This window comes from Stegostoma tigrinum, chromosome 16, assembly GCF_030684315.1.
Source record: "Stegostoma tigrinum isolate sSteTig4 chromosome 16, sSteTig4.hap1, whole genome shotgun sequence".
NCBI classification, from domain to species: domain Eukaryota; kingdom Metazoa; phylum Chordata; class Chondrichthyes; order Orectolobiformes; family Stegostomatidae; genus Stegostoma; species Stegostoma tigrinum.
This window is the reverse complement of record NC_081369.1, coordinates 32,667,986-32,694,549: the sequence shown is the minus strand read 5'-3', so window position 1 is coordinate 32,694,549 and position 26,564 is coordinate 32,667,986. Positions and strand designations below refer to the sequence as shown.

Sequence of the window (26,564 nt, the reverse complement as noted above, 5' to 3'; positions counted from 1 at the left end):
AAAAAAAATTGAAGACCATAAGAGAGAACGAGTAACTGGAGTACTAATTTTACTTGAGACTTCAGAGATTAAAAGGCAAAATTATCAAAGTGCAAGTTGTCCTCATCCCATAAAAGCAAGAGACACACTTGGATCCTTCCTGCACTGCCAACCCATACCCCAGCACTCAAATTATTCTTTCACTCCTGAAGATTTCATGGACTACTTTCTGCCCACCAGCTCTTAGACTTGCTATCCTGGCAAGAGGTGCAATTGCCTTCATCCTGTCGAAGTCTGCTGCTCCGGCCATCAAACCATCATGAAGAACATCTCAATGCAAAGCCGAAGATGCCCTTCTGCCACTATCATAGACAGACGAGCAGGAGAATGGCTGCCATGAGAAATAGTTGATGGCGCAACATTAAACTTTACAATAAATACAGTCAAAGTCACAGAAATCCTGTTAGCATAAATTCTGGTCCAACTCAAGTAACATTCAGTTAATACACAAAAAGAATGATTCAACAAACTTTCATTATTTTCACCTCGACAATTACAAGCACTATTGATTAAACATTAGTTGCTTTTTCTAGGTAAAGCATTTTTAAAAATGGAGAGAACTCTCCCATATATACTTATATATTACTCACGACAGAATTACAGTCCTCGTAGCAAACAATTCAGTTGTTCCCGACTTTGAATAGTTTCACACTTCCCCATTTTGCTATGTTAACTTCAAACAGGTACCCCCAGTGCTTCCTCCGATTTCAGGAAAGGTTCCTGAACCCATTTAGAGCAATAATACCTTTTGCTTGTAGTGTTTGCCTCTGGTTATGCCAGGACAAATCTCATGGAATCCATCCATGGCTCCAGGATGGGTGGCTTCAACAAGAGACCATCTTCCTCTCATGGTAATTGGCAAAAGCCAAATCATTTTTGCTCTGACTAAAGCAAGACGGTTTTCTGAGATAAGTGATGATGTCTAAGCCTCCTCTGCATTCTTTCTCAGAATGGAGTTGGGTACAGACCTCAAAGTAGTTGTCAGAAAAGACATAAGAAAGATACCGTTCTGACAAGCATAGACTTCAATATGCAGGCGGACTGGGAAAATCAGGCTGGGGAGATCTCGGGGAAAGTAAATTGTGGAATGTCTACAAGATAAATTTTTGGAGGAGCTGGTGGTACAGCCTACTAGAGAACAGGCAATTCTGGATTTGATGACATGGAATGAGGGAGACATGATTAGGGACCTTAAGGTAAATGAACACTTAAGGGGCATTGACCACAGCATAATATAATTCACTCTGCAGTTAGAGAGGGAGAAGAGCCATGTATGTATTACATTGAACCATTCATTGTCACGTGTATTCAGTAAGAATCAGATGTAATGATATTACAATTGAGCAATTTACAAATACACAAGTTCCACAAGTCAATTGGGAGGGGGAAACTTACCAGTGTAGGTGGAGCAGTAGCAATGGCAGTTTCTCTGGGACATTCAGGAGGCATAGCAGAAATGGATCCAAGAAGAAACATACTAAGGGTGGACAAGGCAAGCATGGATGACAAGGGAAGCCAGGGCAGTACACAAGCCAAATAAATAGCATACAATCTGGCAAAGATTAGTGGGAAACTAGAGGATTGGGAGGCCTTTCAGAAACCAGAGGACAACTAAAAAAAGCAATAAAGGGAGAGAAGATGGTAGTGATAGACAAGAAGATTGCAAAGAGCTTCTTTAGATATCTAAAAGGTGATAAACAGGCAAGACTGAACATTGGATCACTGGAAAATGTGGTTGATAAAGTAGTAATCAGAAACAAAGAAATGGCAGAGGAACTGAACTGATACTCTATCGGTTTTCACAGTGCAAGACACTAGAACTTCAAAAGAATCAAGGGGCAGAGGTGAGCATAACAACCATCACGAAGGAGAATGACTTTGGAAGCTGAAAGTGGATAAATCACCCAGACCAGATGGATAACTATCCAGAATTCTAAAGGAGACAGTACAGGCATTGGTGGTGCCAGAGAACTGGAAGACGGCTAACGAAACACCCCTATTTAAAAAAATAGGAGGGAGGCAGAATACATGAAACTATAAACTAAGATTTTACAGCACATTATTAAGGATGAGATTGTGGAGTACTTGGAAGTGCTCAGTCAGCACAGCATCGTCACATATCAGGCAGTCACACCTGTCAAAACCGTTGAATTCTTTGGGGTAACAAACAAATTAGAAAAAGGAGAGCCAATGGACAGCATCTGTTTGGGTTTCCTGAAGGCCTTGACAAGGTGCCACATAAGAGGATGCTAAAATGAGATTAAAAACCCATTGTGAAGGGTTTTTATCTTATCTTAGCATCCTCTTATCGTGAGGGGCAAGGTGTTGGCATGGATAGAACAGGCTGGCTGGCAGAAGGCAGAGAGTGAGGCGAAAGGGGTCTTCTTCAGGGTGGCAGCCAGTGAATAGCAGAATTCGGTTTTGGGACTAGTCATCTTATACATTAATGACCAGGACAATCGAACTGAGGGCATTGTTGTTAAGTTTGCAGGTGACACAAAGATAGGCAGAGGGACAGGTAGTAATGAGGAAGCAATGAGGCTGCAGAAGAATTTGAGACAGGATAGCAGAAGGGCAAAGAAGTGGCACACAGAACACAATACAGGAAAATGTGACATTATACACTTTGTTAGGAAGAAATGTACTGCTAATGCAGTACAAGGTTCTGGTCAGGCGCATTCGGAATACTGTATGGTTAATCTGTGGAACTCATTGCTGCAGAGGGCTGTGAAGGCCAAATTGTTGAGCATATTTAAGATTGAGATAGATGGATTCTTGACTGGTAAGTGGGTCAAGGAAAAAAAGCAAGAGAATGGGCTGAGAAAATCAGTCATGATGAAATGGCAGAACAGACTCCGTGGGCTGAAAAGTCTATTTTTGCTCTGACTTATCGACAATGGAAGAAGCATGTATTTCACAGAAGTAGAAATACTTAGATATTTTGATCCAAATTATTTTCAATCTTACAAGTAATCTGACGGTTGTCAGCACAAAAGTTGACAACCTAATACTTACAACATATTTCTCAGCCATCGAGAGACCCTATTTGTGATCTCAGAGACTATTACCATTGTTTTCAAGTGTGAACACCTGACATCATTCCTGTGTCAATATGTGCGTCTCCAAGAGATCTTGAAATACTCCTAGCCTGCTGTTAAGTGGGTTACACATCCTTCATTTTACACTCATTTAAAACATGGTTCCATAACAATCCTCGTAGCTTATGATTCAAGCATGGATATTTGCTAAAACTTTGATATGCATAAAAAATGCTGTAAACTCTTAATACAAGTATTCATTTAGGTGTAATTTTCATTTTGCACACCAACCCTCCGATGTTAGTTTGTCTCAAAAACTTGAAGTCAGTTCTCCCTTTTACATAGATAAGGCGTAGAGCTGGATGAACACAGCAGGCCAAGCAGAGGAGCAGGAAAGCTGACTGACATTTCAGGCCTAGACCCCAAAACGTCAGCTTTCCTGCTCCTCTGGTGCTGCTTCGCCTGCTACGTTCATCCAGCTCTACACCTTGTTATCTCAGATTCTCCAGCATGTGCAGTTCCTACCGTCTCTTCCTTTTACATCACCTGATATCACTCATCACTAAACTCACTTGAACATTTGACAAAATACATTAGAACAGTAAGACATGAAATTACTCCTATTAAAGCACCTAATATATTATCAAGCAGTTATTTCTACATTTTGAAATTATTGCAATTGAGCTCCTGTTATGAAACTTTGTCACAGCAACACAAAGTGAAGTTAGTTTTGAATTACTGTACTAACTAGTCAAATAACTAAACAAAGTTTCCCCAATAGTTCAAAGAGAGTTTGTCCAGATACCAGCTACACAGATAGGGGGATAAATAGGTTCAGGGATACTGTTCAGGAAGGTGTACTCTTGTTGGCTTCACTGCCATTATGGGGTATGAAGCACAAGGTCTACTGACTCAGAGCTCCTGGCTATTATCGAGTGCCTACTGCTGAATGTGAGCATGTCAGAAGACAAATAGGTACTGGTAATACCTTCCAGCCGACAGTCACTGTCCGGTCTGTAGATAAATTATTACAGAAAGAAAGATGATAATTGAAAGCATGCTTGGACATGAGCCTATGGACTAGGTTTTATTAGGAAAATTCAAGTAGAAAACAGAGAAAGTTAGAAAAATAAGAATTAGAGGGAACTATAAACATTATAGAAAACTGAGTCAGATGAAAAGGTGACAGTCAGAACTGTCACAATGTCACACTGACATTATAAAAACAAACGAAAATATATGGCCAATGAGCTTCTCCACCATTCAGTTGCAGTTGGTTTTAGATTTCACCTCAAATCTCCTACCTGATTTCCATATCCTCTCATTCCCATGAAATGTAACATTGAACAGTCAAGTGACCCTACCGCATGATAGAGAGCAGAAAATTGCAAAGAGTCACAATCCAGTGCATGAGAAAATTCTTCCTGATTTCAGTTTTGATTATTGATTGCTTATTGTGATACTACTCTCCTCAATTCTGCATCTTGGGGAAACCTCAGCATCTACCTTGTCAGATACACACTAAATCTTGAGATTCAAAACATCAGAAAGCGAGGTCTATCATCTAAACAGAGATAGTTGGAACTGCCAATGCTGGAGAATCTGAAATAACAAGGTGCAGAGCTGGATGAACACAGGAGGCCAAGCAGCAGAGGAGGAAAGCTGACAATTCCAGTCTGGACCATTCTTCAGCGTCCAGGCCCAAAACGTCAGCTTTCCTGCTCTTCTGATGCTGCTTAGCCTGCTGTGTCCATCCAGCTCTACACCTTGTTATCTAACATCTAAACATTGTCACCTTTTTAAAAAATAATCATTCTGCTCATCTCACGGGAAAAATGAAATGAAACTCCCAGAAAGATGGGAGTATCATGACATTACACGCAAAGGCAAAAAGGTGACTTCCTGTTTCCACTGCATTGAGTTTAAAACTCTAATTCACGTTACGTACAGCAAATGTATTTTTCTCTCTTATAAAAATGCACACGCTTCGCTGACAGGAGATTTCTGAGCCGGACCAATCAGTGCAAACAAAAAGAGGCCGATCTGAATCACAACCCAGCCCAGATTCCGCTCGACCGGGCAGCGGGGTTCTGTCTGAGCCACCAGTAAATAAGGTAACAGCGGATCTGGGCAGAGGGGGCGGTGACATTTTAACCAAAACAGGGCGGGCCCCTACCAAACCAAAACCGGGGCCCACAGGCCGGTGCCCGAAAAAAAACCCGCTGCATCCGAGGCTCTTTCTCCTCGTCCTTCCGCCTGATTTTAATACAATGGCCGCCGCCGCCGCTTATTTACGGCCTTTACCTTTCCATGCTCTTCTCGGAGCCGTGAAAGAGTCAGTGGCTGGGACTGGGGCGGTTTGCCGGCGGCGGCACAAGGCCGATGCTGCGAGTCTGCCATTTCCTCCTGAGCCGGAGGCCGAGCGTGTGTTTGACAAACACTCAGGAACTGGGAGTCCTAAAGAAATGTTTATGCATGTGATAACTACAGCTGCACAACTCCTCACTCCGCGTCCGCATAGAGAGAGCAGGTCTTGTCATCCACACTGTCGGAGCGGAAAACATTTCACACTCGCATCATTCACCCAAGAAGCTCGAAGCGCAGCTTTCTTTTTCTCGACGACGCCGCTCGGTGTTAGCAAGACCCGCCGCCCCACGCCATCTTGCTTCGGGACGGTCCGGAGCACGCACCTGACACAGGAGGCGGGGCTGACTGGGCACGTGACATTAGGCCCGGGCCGCAACTGGAAACGTCACTAATGAGCACTTGACACCGTGAAGGGAGCTGCGCGTGCGCAAGATCTTCAGCGTGTACGCGCCGTGAAGTAGTGCAGGTGCAATGAGCAGGTATGAGGATTTGTTGTGAGGGGAGTCAAACAGGTGTGTCCCCCATGAACGTACTATCGTTGTTCCGTACACTGAAGGTTTCTTTTGCCTATGACTTCACATTAAGTTCATATGCGTAGTTTTTTAGAATTGTCTTTCATTTTAAAAATGGGTAAAATTCAGGTTGTTTAAGATGGCTACCGAGGTTGGTGACATCTCCAGAAAGAACCCGCTTAAGTATTCAGTGAATGAAGACTTCACTCTTGAATGGATGCACCTAGGTTAAACGCTGTGAAATTTATACAGCTGGTTCTTGGAGAATTACTCTCAACTTAAGTCAACCTCTTTGGACTGAACCTTACCAAGCTCTGGGCAACGTGGTCAATAGAAAGATAATTTGTAGATCGATTCAGGTGAGACGTTCAGCAAGGCCTTCGAACTGTGTTTGAGGGTGGTGGATAGAGAATCAAGTGACACACTGGAAACAAAGAGCAGGAATAATTGGGTCATTTTCTGAATGACAGCCAGTGAATAGAGGGATACTGCAGAGATCAGAGCTTGGACCCCAGCTACTCACAACATGAAGTAACTCAATGCAATATCTGCAACTTTGTAAATGGTACAAAGCAGGATGGGAGGCTGAACAGTGAGGATATTGCAGAGATGCTTCAGTGTGAAGAACTAAAATCAAAAAATGCTAGTGATCACAGCGTGACAGGCAACATTCATGGAGAAAAAGCAAGCTAATGTTTTGAATCTCGATGACTCTTCATCAGAGCTAAAAAGAAGTTTGGAGAGGACAGCATTTATGTAATAGGGCGGTTACAGTGCTGGGGAAGAACAAATACTAGTTGTTCAGATCAAGTGGTTGGAATGTGAGAATGACAGAACAATGCATGTCGAAGTACCAGACTGGAAAGAACAGACTGCTCCACTGGAGTGGGGAAAGGGGAGAGAGGACAGGATGACAGCATGTAACAAGCAAAGCTGAGAGAGAGGGAAGGAATGGGCTCACAATTTGAAGGTGTTGAACTCAATATTGAGCCCAGAATGTTGTAAAGTGCCTAGTTAGAAGTGAAATATTGCTCCTGCAGTTTTCACTGTGGTTCACTGGAGCACCACAGCATGCAGAGGACAAACAAGTGAACGTGTAAGCAGGATGCTGTGTTAAAGTGATTGGCTACGGGCAGGTTGGGGTTATGCTTGCACATGAACTGGAGGTGTACTGCAAAATGGTTACCCAGTCTGCATTTGGTTTCTCCAATGTAGAATAGGTCACACTAGGTGCAGCGAATACAATACACACGATAGGGGGAAGCTCTGGAGGAAATGCTGCTTCACTTGGAAAAACTATTTAGGCCAAGTGTGTTTTGGAGAGAGTTCATCTCGCCATTTGCTCCAAAAAGCCTCCATGTTGGATACTAGGCACCAACATCCTGTTAAAGACCATGGGTACCGGCCACATGCACCCCACATCATCTGTGATCCCCATGGCACATTTCGATCTATTTACAGGACTCTTCTGGATTTCAGTAATGCACCTTAGTCTGCACGAACACCTGTCATTGTAATGCTGCAGCAAGTTCACTTTGCTCAGGGACACATGCCTAGTTCATGGAATGGACTGTTTTTGGACTCTTTGTTTGTTATCAGGGTGTCTACTCTGAGCCTATCCAGATGCTCATAACATGCTTGATTTTCCTTTCCTTTGCTTTTTTCACATTACCGTTCAGCCAGAGATACCAGTCTCATCTTAAAAACAAAACCAGAAATTGCTGGAAAAACTCAGCAGTTCTGGCAGCATTGGCAGGTAGAAAACAGAGTTAACGTTTTGGGTCCAGCGATCCTTCATCAGTTCTGCAACACTCCAACTCCACTTTCACTTGAACCAATGCTCACTGACACCTCAGGTTCTGCAACACAATTAAGTTATCTGCTTTCCTCCATGTCATTTGCTGGACTACTGACCTCTAGGTGGGTGCTGAGCCTTCCTGTATTGGTACGGTCTACTGATGTTGAAACTGTGGGTGATCCTTTTTTGAGATAGATGGCAAAGGTGAAACCACACCTGGTTCTACCTGTCTGGACCTAGTTTGGACCTCACCAATCAGTGATACTCTGCTGAACTGTAGTGTGAATTTCTTAAGGAATCAGGGTCAGTGTGACCCTGGAACATCTTCAGCCTCCATCACTGACATTCTCAGTCTCAGCTCCTCAGTATCTTGATATCTGTGTAGTAGAATCCTGCCGACTGTGTCAAAAATGTCAGATGAAGTTCTAACACAAATAACGCAAAAATCATGAAACAGGGATATTAAAATCATTTCTTTATTTATTCTTTATCTTCTTGATTCCAGTGGCATCATGTCTTTACAACAGGAAGAGATATAAAAGATAAACAAACAACTGTTTATACTGTGTCCGGGGATTGACTGTGTGAATGACATTAGGCTGAGGAACTGCTTTTTCTGGCTTCTTTCTCATCAGCCCTCTCATTACCTAAGACATGCTTTCTTTGTCTATCTAGTTCTATTCATCTACTCCAGCTGCCTGTCTCAATGTCACTGCTTGCTGCCGGGTGTCTCTGAAAACTGCTTAGTTCCTTGCTCAGTGCCCCCATCACTGTTGCCACCTCTGCTTGAGCTCTTGTTACAACAAGAAACTCTGGCTGTTCATACCTTAAAGTTTTTTTGAGTTTTACTTTGAGTTGATGTTGCCAAACTCATATGATATGTTAGCCATTTTATTGTGAATATTTTACAAAGTAAAACCTTCATGTCTGTACTAGCATGACAGGTAAAGAGAAGCAGAAACACAAAAATAAAAGAATGAAATATGCACTTGCAGAGTTAATAGTTACTTTAATCCAAGCTTGGATAGACTGCTTTTGCTTTCTTTCTGCAATTTCATATGTCTTACTTAGAAAAAACAGTATATTACCTGGATATGACTTGTATACAGATAATCCAATTGAAGACAAATGACTGTGTGAGAGACTGATCATGCACAACATTTTATTTGAGACAAATGCAGGGAAGATTAGTTCAAGACTTCAAGAGTTTTCCATTAAATCCATTTCGAACAGGATTCATGCTATATTCAAAATGTAGTAAATTAAGTTAACTTATTGAATATAGTGGAGTAACAGGTCTTTGGTTACTGCTAAAATAACATTGTAGAAAAGTGCTATTTTTAAAATGGATCAGCATTTAACATCTTGTCTAAAATTCCATTTTTGTTTGAAGTAATGTTTTGATCATCTGAATCAAAATTATTGTTTGTTTCTCTGCCTCTTTAAGTTCCACTTTATATAAAAGTATTCACAATTAAACATACATCGTATCCTATTTTTCCCGCTTTGAGAAATATCCTTTTGAAGGTACAGATTAACATAAAACATGGATTTGAGAAATTCGTTCAGCCCATCAGGACCAATGCCTTTATTTTTACATATTTAATCTTTTAATTTTATAAACAGATGTTCCCTGATAACAATTTTGGTAATTTTATTCTCTGGTAAATATGTATCAGATTCTTCACCCTAACAAGTGTTCAGTCGTTGTTTTGAAAAGATGGAGTTGAGATCCACAGTCAGCCATGATCGTAGTCAGTGGTAGAGCAGGCTCAGTGCTTAACGTGCATCCTGTTGTGGAAGACAGGCAATATCACATCATTAGGTTAATATCCACCTATTGGAGAGGATTTTGCAAAACTTGAAAGATTTACAAGAATGTTGAGAGAGTTGAAGGGTTTGAGCTATAGCGAGAGACTGAATAGAGTATGTTCCATTGAGCGTCAGAGGCTAAGGGGTGATCTTATAGAGGTTTATAAAATCATGAGAGGCATGGATAGGGTAAATAGGCAAGATCCTTTTGCTGGGGTAGGAGAGTTTAAGGTGAGAGGGGAAAGGTATAAAAAGGACTTAGTGGGCAACATTTTCACGCAGAGGGTGGTGCCTGTATGGAAATGAGCTACCAGAGAGAGTGGTGGAGGCTCTTAACATTACAGCATTTAAAAGGCATTTGGATGGGCGTATGAATAAGAAGGATTTAAAGTGATATGGGTCAAATGTTGGCAAATGGGACTATATAGTTTATAGGACTGTATAGGTTTACATAGGGTATCTGGTTGGCGTGGACAATTCAGATCACAGGGTCTGTTTCTGTACTGTATATCTCTATGACTCTATATCATTGTTATTATGTGAGACAGCTCCTTGAATGGAAAGATTTGACAATCATCTCTTGACAAAAGAATACTTTCAAGCAGACCCTACTGACATAATTTTACGTATTCAACCTGTTATTCAAGATTATGATCCCTGTCTGATCTTTGGTTTTAATCTAATGGTTTTAATTAATTCTGTAGAGAATAATAATAAACTTGCACTTTTTCAAAGTCTGTTTACGTTTGACAAGCTCTGATGTCAGAGTTATGACAAGTTTTTGGAAAAGGATAGGTTAATTTTTGAAGGGAGACCAATATGATTTCTCCCTGCATACATTATGACTTGGAACATGTCTTTTGGCAATTCTAATTTCAATTGCTTCCTTTGGAGAAGTGTGGATATTAAAAATTATTGTATGTGTATGCTCAATTTTAATATATTAGGAGCTAACTTTAAAGCTAGTAAACGTGAAGAATTTTAAACAGCAAAAGCAGAAGTTGCTGGAAAAGCTCAGCAGGTCTGCCAGACACCAAAGGACCGACAATCATAGAAGCCCTACACTGTGGAAGCAGGCCATTCAGTCTACCAAGTCCACACCACCCCTCTGAACAGCATCTCATCTGCAACCCTACCCTTGTAACCCTGCATTTTCACATGGCCAATCCACCTAGCCAGATATCTAACACTGTGGGCAATTTAGCATGACCAATCCACCTTTTGTTTTCCTTTATTCATTCATGGAATGAGGGTATTGCTGTTTTAGGCAGTGTTTATTACCTGTTCTTAATTGCTCAGGGTTGCCGTCGGTCTGGAATTTCATGTAGGCTGGACCAGGTAAGGACGGCAGTTTCCTTTCCTAAAGGGCATTCGTGAGCCTGGTTTTTCCTGACAAACGGCAATGGATTCACTGTTATCATTAGATTCATAATTCCAGATATTTATTGAATTCAAATTCCACCATCTGCCATGGCTGTATTCGAACCAGGGTTTCCAGAACTTTAGCTGTTAATCCAGAGACCCAGATAGTGCTAATACACTAGGCCATCACCTGCACGTTTTTGGACTGTGGGAGGAAACCCACGCAGACACGGCGAGAATGTGCAAACTCCATACTGTCGCCTGAGAGTGGAATCAAACCCGGGTCCCTGGTGCTATGAAGCAGCAGGTGCTAACCACTGAGACCCGTGCGGCCTATTTACACCATTTATAATAACAGGACAATGCAGGAATGCACCACAAGCACTGAAAACAGGACGTTTGGCCGAAATGAAAATGGAAATTGCTGAAAAAGCTCAGCAGGTCTGGCAACAACTGTCAAGATAAATCAGAGTTACGTTTCTATTGGAGTGATCCGTGCTCAAAGCTGATGGTGCTCAGAAATGATTTTGGAGGAGTGGCGGAATATCTCGAAGATACCACCACCACGCACCTGTCACTCGTGGTATTTTCAGCTGTCAGACACTCTGTTTACCTTCCGAGTCGTACGGCTGTTTTGAACATTGGTGGTGACTGGTCACGGTCTCCACAGTCCGCGGTCGTGTCACGTGTGGTGCTCGCGCTCCGCCCCCCCGGTGTAATGTCACAACATGTAATGTACGTCGCTGTCACGTGCCAGGCCTCTACCCCGCCTCCTGTGTCACGTGCTGCGCTCCGGACCGTCCCGAAGCAAGATGGCGTGGGGCGGTGGGTCTTGCTAAGACCGAGCGGTGTCGTCGAGGAAAAAGAAAGCTGCGTTTCGAGCTTCTTGGGTGAATGATGCGAGTGTGAAATATTTTCCGCTCCGACAGTGTGGATGACAAGACCTGCTCTCTCTATGCGGACGCGGAGTGAGGAGTTGTGCAGCTGTAGTTATCACATGCATAAACATTTCTTTAGGACTCCCAGTTCCTGAGTGTTTGTCAAACACACGCTCGGCCTCCGGCTCAGGAGGAAATGGCAGACTCGCAGCATCGGCCTTGTGCCGCCGCCGGCAAACCGCCCCAACCCAGCCACTGACTCTTTCACGGCTCCGAGAAGAGCATGGAAAGGTAAAGGCCGTAAATAAGCGGCGGCGGCGGCCATTGTATTAAAATCAGGCGGAAGGACGAGGAGAAAGAGCCTCGGATGCAGCGGGATTTTTTTCGGGCACCGGCCTGTGGGCCCCGGTTTTGGTTTGGTAGGGGCCCGCCCTGTTTTGGTTAAAATGTCACCGCCCCCTCTGCCCAGATCCGCTGTTACCTTATTTACTGGTGGCTCAGACAGAACCCCGCTGCCCGGTCGAGCGGAATCTGGGCTGGGTTGTGATTCAGATCGGCCTCTTTTTGTTTGCACTGATTGGTCCGGCTCAGAAATCTCCTGCCAGCGAAGCGTGTGCATTTTTATAAGAGAGAAAAAGTATCTGAGCATTTTCGAAATTTGCGAAAAGGTTTGCGTCGCAAAAAGACTGCAGTAAATGTAAACGCGAAATTACCAAAAAACATCCTAAAGTGTCTTTGAAGGGCAGTCATTTTCTTGAAGTGGAGTTAAAACTATAATTTCGAAGTTGGTGTTCGTGAAAGATCCAAGGATGGTAAACACTTTTCCAACATCGGCATACTCGCTTATAATGAGGAAGGGTCACTGGACCCGAAACGTTAATTCTGATTTTTGTTTTTTTTTCTCAGACGCTGCCAGACCTGCTGAGCTTTTCCAACAACTTTGTTTTTGTTACATCGCATCTGATCTATAAGCGAGTATCTTGGAAATAATGAGTTAGTCTATTTGTATCTGTGTGATCATGTTCTAAGGGCCAGTATTTGCTGCAAAACTATTACGTTGAGCAGGATTTTGTAGCTGTCATCAAAGCAGCAGTAGTTGCTGATATGAAATGTTTCTACAAACATCTTTATAATTCTGGTTTCACTTTTCCTGATGTTTTGGCATGTCTCGTTTCAGGTCCTGTTTCCACTCTGTAGGGATTCTATGAAGCATTTGTCAAATCAAACCAAGGAGTTATCATGCCACTGACTCTTTTTAATAATTTTTTTTATAAAAACTTAGGATGTAGAAATGAAATGTATAGTAAAAACTTTCTTAAAGTAATGATGTTGCTTTTAGAATGGTAGCTTGTGATATTCAGCCAAAAATTAAAGTTATACTAGTGTAAAGTTGTACCTGCATAAAGTGGGCTTGCAGAGGTGGGTTGGGTATGGGTGGGGTGCTCTTCAGAAGGTGGGTGCCGACTTGATGGGCCCAGTGGCCTGCTTCCACACTGTAGGAATTCTGAGATTCTAAAGAGGCTCCATATGAACAATTGCAGACAAAGTAAATTTCTGAAAGAGCGTAGAACTGGATGAACACAGCAGGCCAAACAGCATCTTAGGAGCACAAAAGCTGATGTTTTGGGCCTAGACCCTTCATCAGAAAAGATGCAATTTTTTAAAAAAGTGTTGTCTCAAACCAGCAAGGTGTCACTTCCTCAGAATTTTTTTTTTGCAGAAACTCTAAGCATGTTAGCTGTCATCAGAGGTGCCCCTCAGAATGCAATCCAGTCAAATTCACTCAACTGAAGAAATGTAAAATTGCCAACAGTAATTCCTGGATTTCTGCGATCTGTGTATTTATGGATTTCAGACATTGCTTTTAGTTTTGGATGAATGATGACTGTAATTACCAAGTTTCACTGCCATTGCTATTGCAGAAGGGCAAAACTAAAGGTTCTTCACTTAAATGCATGCAACATTAGAAACAAAACCGAGCTGATAACAGCAATGGACGTATGTGTGATCTGATCTGATGGCCGTCAGAGGCATGAATGAAAAGTAGACTGGGAACTGAATATTGAAGGTTTTGTGCTGTTTAGAAAAGAGAGGAAGCTAGAAAAAGACGATTGTGTTATTCGTTGCTTTTAGCACAACAGGGAAGGATGTCAGTACAGGGAATCACTATGTTGAAGTGGTTTGAGTAGAGATGAAAAATGATAAAGTCAAGAAGTAAGTTGCGTGAATAGTTTTTTTTTTGGGAAGAAAAACTGCCCTAACAGTCACCCCATGATAGAGTGGAATATAAGGCAAAAAATAATAGGAGCTTGTGAAAAGGGTAAGGTGCTCCTGGGGGGGGGAGGGGGCTTATAATCTATTGCAGCACCTGGAGCAATTAGATGGGCAAAAGTAGCCACTGTAGAATAAAAGCAGAACATTCTGGAGAAACTCAACTAGATTCTTCTGTAATGGAATTTTATTCTTAACTGTTTGTTTCTCTCTCCATAGATGTTTCCAGACCTGGGTTTCTCTAGCATTTTCTGTTTTTATTTCAGATTTCTGCTTCATCAGTAGATTACTTTTATTTGAATTTAATATCTCTCGAATTGAGAAAGCATCTTTTGGAGTCAACACTGCTGTTTGGACCAGACCTGGCATTGTGCAACAATGTGCATTGATCTTCCAGTGAAAGATAAAGTTGACATCACGGATATAATTGTAAATCAGCAAATGGAACTGAAGGAGGAACTTTGGAAAATGAGTTGTCAGGGAAATGGTACTGGAAATTGTTGGAACTACAGACTAACAAGTCTCCGGGTCCTCATGGACTTCATTCTAAAGTCTTAAAAGAAATAGTGACGTGAAATAGCTGGTGCATTATTTTTAATTTTCCAGAGTTCTTCAGATTGAAGTAAAATAAAAGCACATGGCATCATTGGTAACATAATGAAAGGGCTGCAAGATTGCCTACCTAACAGGAAACAGAAAGGGTCATCAAGATGTTGCAAGTGTTGTACCATATCGTTCCGTGCTCGGGCCTTAGCCTTTTACAATTTATACAAATAACTTGGATGAAAGGAACTGAAGGTTTGGTTGCTGAGCTTGCTGATCTAACAAAAATGTGTAGCAAAGTAAGTTGTAGAGAGGATGTATGGACACCGCTAAGGGATACAGACATGTTAAATGAAAAGGTAAAGATCTTGTAAATACAATATAATGTAGGAAAATGTGAAATTTCCATTTTAGGAACAATAGAAAGGCATGTGTCATGTGAATGGAAGAGATGTAAGATATAGAGGGAATGATGTGTCCTTGCACACAAGTTGCGTAAGATAACTGGAGGTATAACCTCTTGGAAATGTTTTTTTTTCAAAAATTCTACTGAGGGGACCAGAATGCAAAACGAGCAAAGTTATTCTTCAGTTATACAGTGTGTTCTTGGAACCACCTCGTGGTACTGTAATAGTATTGGTTGTCTTAGTTTAAGGAAGGATGTAAATGCATTAAAAGCAGTTCAAAGAAGGTTCACTTGACTAATATCTGTAATGGTGGGTTGCCTGAGAAGTTGGATAAGCTGCTATTATTTCCTTTAATTTAGAAGAGCCAGTGAAAGATGAAAGATCTTGACAGATTGGATGTGGAAAGGATGCATTGTCCTCTGGATAATTATAGAACTAGGATTACTGTTTCAAATAATGGCTTGTTTAAGACAGAGCAGAATTTTCTTTCAAGAGAATAGGGGGAGATGGGAATGCAGACGAGTCAGATCAGCATGAGTACATCAAATGGTGAAACAGTCTTGAAGTGAGGAGTGGCCTATTCCTCCTAATTCCCATGCTCACTTGCACAAACACCAACCTGAATGAAGCTTTTAATTACATTGTCACACTATTTGTACCTGTGTCCTACTGTTTCTGTTTTGTTTTGTTTATACAAAGCATTGAATGATGTGCCCTGACTTAAAACATCAATCTTTAAGCCAGTTTCATTGTTACGAAAAATATGGTCAGGCTTTCTTCTCTGCATGTGTTTTATAGGAGAGACAAAGAGAAAAGTGTTGTGTAGATTCTAAATTGTTCATTGCGTCCAGGGATTTGCAGGTTAAGTGGATTAATCATGGGAAATGCAGGGTTACAGGGAGATCTGGGGGATGAGTCTGGGTAGGATGCTCTTAAGAGGGGACACGATGGGTCAAATTGGACCTGATGAGCTAAATGGCCTGTATCCACACTAGAAATTCTGTGACTAGCCATTTCTGTATGACTGGTTAAAACAATAGTATTCCTTTTGCACTTGATTAGGTTTCAGGGAAAAGCAGATGCTGCTTGGCCTGCTGTGTTCATCCAGCTCCACGCTTTATCTCGAATTCTCCAGCATCTGCAGTTCCCATTATCCCTGTCAACCTTATTGTACTTGTTCCTTGTTTTTGCGTATGAGATTTGGCATAGGCTTGACAGAAGTTGCGTCCCCTCTACCTGGAGAGTCTGGAATTGGAAGACCTAATAAAAGCCCAATGTTTAATCACTTAAATCACAATTGTTATTGTGCAAAAGGAGGCTTTTCGTGCTTGTACTAACTCTTTAAAATGAGCAAGTTATCTAGTACTATTTTCCCAATAATTCTTGTTGCTTTTTTTTGGCTTGCAAATTATTTCCAACTTACACTTTTCAGTATTTACTTAATTGCTTAACTGTAATTTGATGTGTGAATATCTGCTGACTGGACCTGAATAGCCATTACTCAAACCTCCCTAATTGAAAATAGACATTTTAACTAAGCTGTCAGAGGTGAATTGTGATATTAACTAGCTAAATTGCTGTTTTTGTATTTTGAAAAATGTTGTGTACAATTTATTATTTCTAACATTTCTGGCACTATTTTGATATGTTACTGCTTACCTTCGTCTACAGCTATATCAAATATTTAGCATTTAGTGTGCATTTTTTTTTGCAGTTCTGCACATTCATCAACCTCATGGTTTTGTGGGATGGATGAGTGGAAAGCATTAACTACTGGTGAGTTATGAGGAATATTGTACACTACTGATCTCGTCTTCAAAACCTGTTTATGAATTTTCTGTTTTGTAATACAGTAGTTTTTAAAAATAATTCAAAAGGAAAGGGATAATACATTTAAGATGGGAATCCCTAATACAGTGTATTAGTAAAAGTAGATTGGTTAATGAACACATGGTAGAGACTAACATGGCATTTTGATGAGGTGCTGCCAGGACATCTACAAATAATTACAATATCTATTAATGGTTTAGATAAAGATGCCAAAACTCATACTTCCTGTTTTTTTTTTGTCATTCCAAAGCTAGGTGGAGACAATCAGCTCTGAGACAAACTGGGGTGCAAAGGAATATGAATGGGAACTATGAGTGGATAGCAAAGTGGTGTGGTAAAATGTGAAGAAAAGTTATCACTTGGGGGGAAAACCTTTTGTAATGGTAATTTTTTTATATGATGTTCTGATAGATTTGGTGGTTAATTTACAAGCAACATAAAGTTCACATGTAGCTGAGAGATGATGGTGTGTTGGTAATGTCGCTGGACTAGTAATTGATTGTTGTACAAACCAATCTGGTTCAATAACATCCATTAGGGAAGAAATTCTGCAATCCATAGCCACAGTCTGGCCTACATATCATTCTAGACCCACTGCAATGTGGTTGACTTTTAACTCTCCTCTGAAATGGCCTGACAAACCAAGGTCAATTAAGGAGGTCAGTAAATTCTGATCTTGACATTACTGCCTATAATCCCATCAAAGAGTAAAACAAAATATAGCAAGCAATTACGAAGGTAAAAGGCATGCTGTAAAGGGGCTGGAGTACAAGTCCATTTTTTTGGTCAGGTTACATCTAAAGTGTTGTGCAGAGTTTGTCCTGATCCAAGAAAGCACATATTTACTTTAGGAACTGTACAACGTAGGCTCACTGGATTTATCCCTGAAATGAATTCTGTCGTGAGATTGATATCCAGAGGATAAACTCTTCTGGAATTTAGAAGATTGAAAGGTGATCTCTTCAAAGCTTACAAGATTTGGTACAGGCTTGGGAGGGTAGAGTTGTTACCCTTACCTGGAGAGTCTGGAATTGGAAGACCCCAAAAAAGGCCCAGTGTTTAATCACTAAATTGCAGAATTGTTATGGTGTGGAAGGAGGCTTTTCATGCTTATACTAACTCTTAAAATGAGAAAGTCATCTAGTACTAATTTCTTGCCTTTTCCCCATAATTCTGCACATTTGTTCCTTCTTTAGTAAATTGATGTAATTTCTTTTTGAATGCCTCAATTAAATGTGCCTTCCCCACAGTCTTGGGTGATTAATTCCAAACCTTAATTACGCTGTGCAAAAACGTTATTCCTCATTTCACTTCTGTTTTAACTAATTGCTTTAAACCTGTGTGCTGCCATTTTTGATCCTTTCATGAATGAGAACATTTTCTCCCTATTTATTTTTCCCTGATCCCTTGTGGTTTAATTGAATGTTTGAATTGAATCTCCCCTCAGCCTTCTCTTCAAGGAATACAATCCCAGCTTTTCCAATATCCATCTCTGAAATACTTCATCCCTAGAACCATTAGTTTTAACCACTTCTGCACTCTCCGGTGCTTTTGTATTCATGCTAAAGTGTGGTCGCCAGAGCTTGATACACTACCTCAGCTGAAGAGAGTACCCATAACATAAAGTGTACTGGTGAGAATCTTCTGCAAAACATACATTGTGAGAGTGAATGGAACTCAATGGAAAAACTGTTCAACAAATGGAGTAATTTCTGACACCAAGGAGGATGATTGGGGTTGTTGGAGGTGGTTTGTTGAAGCCGTAAGAATATCACTGTAGAGATACTTCAGGGAAGCGTGTTTCGCTTTACCACCACCAGCTGCATCCATAATAACCTTTGTTTTCTGGTAAGGTCAGGGGTGGGGCAGTTTTCTGAAGTGTCCAGCTGTTTAAAATGTTTCTGATAATTAACTGCATCAATCCCCTTGATGACAAGTCCTGAATAACATCCAAGTGACACAATTGGCAGGCAGTGACCATTTCAAACCCAAATCCTCTGATTGTTAGAACCATTGTCAAGTCCCCAACCAACAACATTCTGTAAGGAGCACTCAAGCAGCTGTATCAATGCCTTGGTAAAGCAGGAGCAATTTTTACTTAATGGTAAACCCCTTCGTTTGAGTTTACACAAATGCAGTCAAGACGATAGGCTGATGGTTACTTTCACAGCATCATCTGTGACCTTTACCACCAAGGAGGACAAGAGCAAAGCATTGTCTCATATAATTTATATCCAGTCCTAATCTGGACATATCATTCTTTTGTTATTTGGTTTTTGTTTAGTTTTTAAACAATCATAAGGTCAGCTGTCAGCCAAGGATTTATTGTAATTTCACTTTATTCCAAGTTAACTAATAAATGTTTACGTGGCCTACATGTAAGGTTGAGAGAGCTTGTAGCTTCTGTGCACACACTAGATTTCAGTATTTAATGGTATGCAGGAGGAACCTAGTGTTGAGCTTCCCTTTGTATGGGAAAGTGCCGTGGGTCTTAATTTTGCAATCAGGTTTGGTAACTTCCAGCATGACTTAATTCAAATTCTAACGTTTTGGAATTACCTACTGTGTTAATGCAGCAGAGATTTTAATTTTACATTGGAATATAATTCATTGCCTAATACCCTGAAAGGCACTTCTGCGATCAATTTTTCTCTTGAAGCAGATGTTTTTTTCCTATGACTTGTACTCAACTATTGGTATTGATCTGCTGATTCCAGAAATACTCCTCAATGTAGTTATCATTTAGATACAACTTACAATTATTACATGCAATGGAATGTTATGATTTTAGTTAATAAGGCTAAAATGTGTTTTAAGTTTGACTTGCAATCATTATGAACATGATGGCTCACTAGTTTTTAATGAAATTTTACAAAAATACATTATGATAAAATCCAGATAGGGCATTGAATCTTATCATGTGGTATGATTTTTGAAATATTTTTCATGTTGAGGTGTGATTGATAAGACACCAGAAAACTAAGTTGGTTGCTTCCTTAGCTAGAATATACTAATGCTGTCTACTTAATTTATTCGCAGTGGCCTAAAATGAATAATCTAGGGCGTGGCTTTCAAAAGTGGGTAATGAACTCTTGAGGCCAGAAAGACTGCCGTGGAGCACTGACTGAGTGAAGAGCTGCAAGACTGCTTTAAATGCCCTTTTTATTTAAAACTGTGGGCATGGCCTAAATGACTCAGCCTGAAGAACGTGCTCCTACAGAAGTGTGTTTTTTTTTAGAAATGGTAAGTCGTGGATGTTATGCTCTTAAGTGTCTGCATTCCCCTCCCGCCAGCACCCCACTGTCATGGGTCTACCTCCTTATGCTCCCCCCGCAACTGCCGCCACCACCGTCTTCTCTTTCATTGGCGGTTCTCATTAAGAAGAGACAATTTTTCAATCTTGTAATGAGGTCCCACTAGAAATGGGGAACACTGATCTTGGGTGCAAAGACAGTGACTAAAACTTTTTTGCTAACTGATTCCCCAGCCAAACTAATTGCATTATGTAGTAATCCTTTGTAATTGTGGACACCCCATTGTGCACTTTAAACAAGAAAATCATGGCTCATTTTGCAGCAGATCATTGACACTAATGTGTAACACTTGCATAGTTTTATAGAAGCTCAGTTGTGCATAGTTCTGGTCACAAGTACTGATTTAAACAATGGCAAGATATCAAAAGCAACGTTGAACTTAACTAAGCAGGCAACTTACAAATGGTAGAAATGGTAGCCTTTTATTAAAATGATAATGTCACATAGTGCATTCTCCATGAGATGACAGTCTCCAGAAAAACTCTGGATGAAATATACTTACCAGTTAGTTCCCTTCTCTCTGGACTTTTAGAAATTCTTAATACATATTTTGTTCTTCACTGTTGGAAATCATTCATCACTATCCCTGTTCTGACAGAACTTCAGCATTTACGCTGAGTGATTACCAGCCAGTTGCTTTAGTATTGATAGTTATACAGTGTCTTGAGTGATTGTGTTTAAGTGCCTTTAATCCTCTTGTTCCGCATGTTTAGTTACAGTTTCCTTGTCAACCTCATAAGGTAATGGATGATGCTGTTCTGACTTTAGTCCATTTGACTCAGCATGATATAGATAGGTTAGACAACTTACACCATTATTGATTTCTCTTTTTCCTTTTTAATGTTTTAAAAAGAAACACCTGATATTAATCCTACCATCCTACTTTGGATCAGACACTTCCTTCACAATACAATCCAACAGGTGTTGAGTCTTGGGATTTACTCAGAAAACTTGTTTAGATTAGATTGGATTCCCCACATTGTGGAAACAGGCCGTTTTGGCCCTACAAGTCCACACCGCCCCTTGGAGCATCCCACCCAGACCCATCCCCCTCTAACCCACACACCCCCGAACACTAGCGCAATTTAGCATGGTCAATCCACCTAGCCTGCACATCTTTGGACTGTGGGAGAAAACCAGAGCACCCGGAGGAAACCCATGCAGATGCGGGGAGAATGTGCAGACTCCACACAGACAGTTGCCCGAGGCTGGAATCGAACCTTGGTCCCTGGCACAGTGAGGCTGCAGTGCTAACCACTGTGCCACCTTACAAGCACTGGATTTCAAGAAAGGCTTTCAACTGTCACTGTTTACATTTTATCCTGTGTACAAATGATTGATTATCTGAGGACTTGAAGCGTGTTTATATGGCATTTATCGGTGTCATCAGGAATAAAAAGTAAACGTAGGTGAAGTTTTTAAAATAGTGCAATATTGACACATTGAAATGAAAGAACTAGTTTTAGATTTTAGGAAAACCCAGTTAATGTTGCTTCTGTGAAAATCCATGTTAGTTAATTAGTTACCTACAGTAACCAGGTATCAACTGTGGATGATGGATTGAATTGGATGCACACATGTATACAGGAAGAGACATACATGTATTTTGTCAGAAAATACTTTAATATAACTTTTGTTGAGAATGCCAACCATTTCAGAATCTACACTCCACACTGCTGTCTTAGGAAAGCAGTCTCTTTAAAGCTATGCGACTACTAAAGCAGACAGTAAGTGCATTTGATGAGCTGATCTTCCTCGTTGAATCAACTTTTTAGTCAAAACTCTTGGAGAGGAGAGTGTCACAAATATTAGGAATCGACTCTTGCCTCAGTAACACTGTGAGTTGGGGGTAAAAGCTGCTATCCTTCAGATGCAGGACAGATTGTCTTTTGAAGTCACTTGTACCCTTCATAAGATTTTTTTTTAACAGCTGATGTTCGCAGTATGGACTGATTGGCAAATGATTCTAATGGCACAGTTTTAATGCATACTTATGTTAATTTCTGTGACTGGTTAATTTTTTTTCTCTATTGTGACTTATTTATGTAAATTTTTAACAAACTAATAACAAGAAATTGATTTCTGCGTGGAATTTTCTGCTGAAACTACAAGTGGAAGAGCGAGTGTGTTTTAAGGTAACAATCCATCATCACTCGCTGCTTCCATTGGGTTCATGATTCTCCCCTTCATCAAGTCATAAAAGCAAGCGATTGTTGAAAAGTACGTGCACCAATTTTTGGCAAATTTCTTGAGCAGACTACCAGCAGTAGGACACATTGCAGTGATTTTCTGTATAAACTTGTGACGGCAAATTTTCAGGAGTCTTGACCTGGGGTGTGACTTTCTGACCAGAGACTATCCTCTGTCCTGCATTTTGCCTATCACTTGCAGAGAAATTGTTGCTACTTTTTTTTGCTGATCATATCGGCTGTAGCCTTTTGTCTCTGTGAAGTGGTTTTCTGTTTGTAAAAACTTGAGAGACTAAAACTTTGACTGCTGTTAGCCCTCCTGATCCTTCCATTGTTTTTCAATGTGGAAACTTCACACTTGCTTGTAAGTCTCCACCTGTTCTTTCTCAGTACCACTATCCCTGACCCCTAAACTGTCAGACAGAATTTGAAGCAGATCACATCATCTTGTTCCTCACTTATCTTAAAGAGACAGCCATAAACACTATCGTCTTATAAAACATCACATTTGTACCATTGTTCCATGTTGTAAAATTGTTTTCTGTCTAATTTGAGATTAATTTATGGGCGATTGGAATGTTGAAAGTTGTTAAGTGTTTTTTGAGTTTCTAGTTTGGACCTGCCTACCTTGAGGAAAAGACCTTGGCTATCCATGCCCCTCATGATTTTATAAACTTCTATAAGGTCACCCCTCTGTCTCCGCTCCAGGAAAAATAGCCTCAACCTCTCTCTCTATAGCTCAAAACCTCCAACCCTGGCAACAGCTTTGTAAATCGTTTCTGAAGTTTCAGAGTATCTTTTCCTTTAACAAGGAGACCAGAATTGAATGCACTGTCCCACAAGTGGCCTAACCAATGTCTTGTACAGCAGAACATGACTTCCCAACTCCTATACAGACCAATTAAAGGCGAAGGTACCAAATGCCGCCTTCACTACCCCGTCTACCTGTGTTCTCATGCAAGCTGCTTTTGCCCTTCTCAGTAGTGGATGTTGTGGATTTTGAAGCAATTACAGAAATTCAGCTTCTCTGCTTCATGTGATTCCTGAGGAAGAGCAAAAATTCAATTCCACTAAGGTTTTTAAAATTTGTCTTGATTCTTTCAGTGTCGTGAAAAGAACAAGACAAATTGCCCACTGACACTCAATATCTAGCCTTCAACTTATTAATCCTGGGATGAGGCACTGAACAGTTGCTATATTAAATATGGAGTTGCGTTTTAGCACAGTTGTGTGTGGGCTAGGTTGAAGGGAAAAAATTTTGTTGCGAAAGATTTGAAAATGACTTACTGTTAATTGCCCTGTGTTTTCTCCCCAACCAATTTCATCTTAGTAACCTGCATTTACCCACAAAAAGAGTAATAAATTTGAGTGTACTTAATTTTAATGACAATTTATTTCATCCTTTAGTGATGTTTGATTTAAATAAATTAATCCAAGTGACTTCAAAATGATTGAGTAAAACGTAAGCACTATATTTCTCTTCATTCTATTTGTTCACATGTAGTTGATGGTTTGGTGACTTGGAAGATCAATGCATTGAAATGCGGAAGTGTGTGTGTGTGTGCGCCCCCCCTCCCCCAATTCTGTACTTAATTCCCATTCTGCTCTACTGAGTGGAAGGAATACTATTGATTCACGAGCTGAAGGAAACTCTGGTGGCAACTTGGAAGTCGGTTACTTGCTTGTTCCTCTGTAGGCCAAAGACAGGAATAGAGAACTAGAAGGCAAGATAGCCTCAAAGATCAAAGTAAATCTAAAAGTCAAATCCTGAAAAAAATCAAACTCGTACTTAATCAACAAATGCATCTCTGCTGATTTTAAGTTTAGGGATCTTAACTCATTCCTACACCTTCAAAATAATAAATGCTTTAGCAATTTTAAAGGAGAAAGTTAACTTGTAAATCTGTTAATTTTGGCTGAAACAATACTTTCAAAAGTCAGAATTTGCTTTTTGTTTTTCATTATATTATGTTGCCATCTCAGCAACATATCAGGTACGTCAAAATCAACAGTGTCAGATGAAATTGTACACTGAAGATCTAAACTCGCACCAATTGTTCTTATATTTTAATTCAATTAAATCTTCCATTCAGGGAAGAACGAGTGAAATAAGGATATCATGTCTTTTTTCCCCTGATCTCAAGATGTCCTGAAATACTGCACATTAGTTCTGTTTTTGAAGTCTTATAACTGTAGGATAGACAGCAACAGAATTGTGCATGGCAAAACCTTACAATCACAATTGAAATAAAAATGATCTAGGTGCTAGTTGAAGAACAATTGCTGGTCAGGACATTGGGCATACTACTCTGTTCTTCACATCTTTTTTCCCCTATCCCCAACAGCATCTATACATTTATTTTACCTTATTTTGTTACAACATACCCATGCAAATTAATTAAATACCCACTGTATAAAGATGTCAGTGTACAGAAGCACAATATATAAATTGCCAATGTGTACATATTCTGCTTTTGTTTCATTGAGCTCATTCTTTCATAAGCCTCTACAATTTTTTGACAAAATCCAAAATACAATTTAATTTTTCAATCAATCAACAGGCAACTATGTACAAAATAGAATTCATATCAGGAAAAAGCCATTTAACGTTCAACCATTTTTTTTTGCCAATCTCTTTCTTGTTTTGGATATTAGGAAGAGGTATTGCTATACCAACATAACTGTACTTAAACTGTAGATCAGAATAATTGTAAACACTGAACAAGATATAGGTAAGATTTATGTCTTGACTGTTGCTCAAATCTGAATGTTTGTCAATTTTTATTTTCTTTTGCCTGCAGACCATTTTATAGAGGAAAGTCAATAGTAATGGACTTGGATACCAAAAGAGAAACTCTGCCATTTAGTGCCCTATTTATGTTTGCTGCCACCAACAATTTATTTTTACAGATGGGAAGCAAAACTGTTTCACAAGGTGATGTATGCTCTGTGCCTGCAGACTTTTTGCATTGGCTCTGGTAGGGAGCTGTCAAAATAAACATTAGACTGAACAAGAGAAGTTTGTATTGAATGCTTTGTTTTTGCTTTAAAGCTTGCCCCTTCTTACTCCTGCTCCAAATCTCAAACTCTCTGGGTTGGTGCAGGTAGTCAGCTTGCAGAAAGTCACTCTAGCTAAATTGGCATAGCCGGCACCTGTTGCTGCCACCTCTATGTATTAACAGAACAAAAGCCTATTGAAGGACCAACAGCTGTTACATTGGTTCTAAACCAAGCAGGGGGCCAAGTTTAGGGTTTCTGTGCATGGGTGCAAATGATTCTAAGAATTAGAATAATGTAAGTGACATATGTGTTCTATTGTAATAGAAGTAGAGAAGCTGGCAATGCTCCTGTTTATATTATTAAAGGAATTCAGTTGTGAGTGCAAAATTGGAGTATAGAGAGACTTCTATAAAAGGTCATGAAAATATTATAATTACTGTCTTTGTACTGTTACCAACCTAGGAGCTTGTGAATTGAGTTTTAACTTACATAAAATCAGTTAATTTTGCTTTAGCAAGTTCAAAGCATAAAGTATTTAACACTTGTAGATTTTAGCCAGGTCTTCTGAACTGTTAGAACTATTGAAATAATTGTGGAGGATGTTTAGCTTTTCTTACCATTTATAATGCAAGTACCATGGCTTAAGGAGAAAAGTTTAATTTGTATTTTTGTAAGCATTTCAAATGGCTAATGGTACAACAGTAATTCCTACTAATTTCATATTTAATCTTTGTCATGATACAACAGTTACAAAAGACTTCTGTTTCATGGTGGGTTTGAGAGGGCGTAAGGATCACAAAATCATAACCTTGTGTTTTTAGATCTAACAACAGTTGAATAATGCCATAAAATAGAGGAATTTGGATTTCTTGGTTCAATTTGGAAACCTTGTTTAACTGACTGTTTATGGTAAACATCCTATATGTCTCTGCAAAAACCTGTTGAGATTATGATCTTCCAGTTCAGGAAGAGTGTCAATTTTACTCATCATAGGTAACTTGTGAATAACTACTTTTGTACATTTCTTAATAGAAGGAAACAAGAACGGGTAATAAACATATTGGAGCACAAAAGCAGAGCAGGTTATAATTGAATAGATTTTCAATGCCCCCCCACGTGCACACCCCCCTGCCAATTTTTATACCCTTCACCACACCAGCTTCGCTTCTTTGTGATTCAAAATAGTGTTTAATGTGTCTAGTGT

At 40.1% G+C, this 26,564-nt stretch overlaps 1 protein-coding gene and 2 long non-coding RNA genes across 3 annotated transcripts in view; 1 reads left to right on the top strand and 2 right to left on the bottom strand.

The window, feature by feature from the left end:
* uri1 (URI1 prefoldin like chaperone) overlaps positions 1–5,785 on the bottom strand; it is a 46,040-nt gene extending 40,255 nt beyond the window's left edge. Inside the window, exon 1 of the mRNA XM_048546829.2 lies at positions 5,382–5,785. Coding sequence (XP_048402786.1) covers positions 5,382–5,477 — 96 coding nt within the window. The 5' untranslated portion in view covers positions 5,478–5,785. The remainder of the gene's footprint in view (positions 1–5,381) is intronic.
* A 3,520-nt stretch (positions 5,786–9,305) lies between these two features.
* On the bottom strand, positions 9,306–12,412 carry LOC125459865 (uncharacterized). Its single transcript, XR_007249133.2, has 2 exons — positions 11,500–12,412; positions 9,306–9,545 (listed from the first exon to the last, which is right to left on the bottom strand). It is a non-coding gene; the product is annotated as an uncharacterized LOC125459865 (long non-coding RNA).
* LOC125459864 (uncharacterized) lies at positions 11,699–25,379 on the top strand. Its single transcript, XR_007249132.2, has 4 exons — positions 11,699–12,097; positions 16,742–16,803; positions 19,897–20,100; positions 25,162–25,379. It is a non-coding gene; the product is annotated as an uncharacterized LOC125459864 (long non-coding RNA).
* Positions 25,380–26,564: the final 1,185 nt, after the last annotated feature.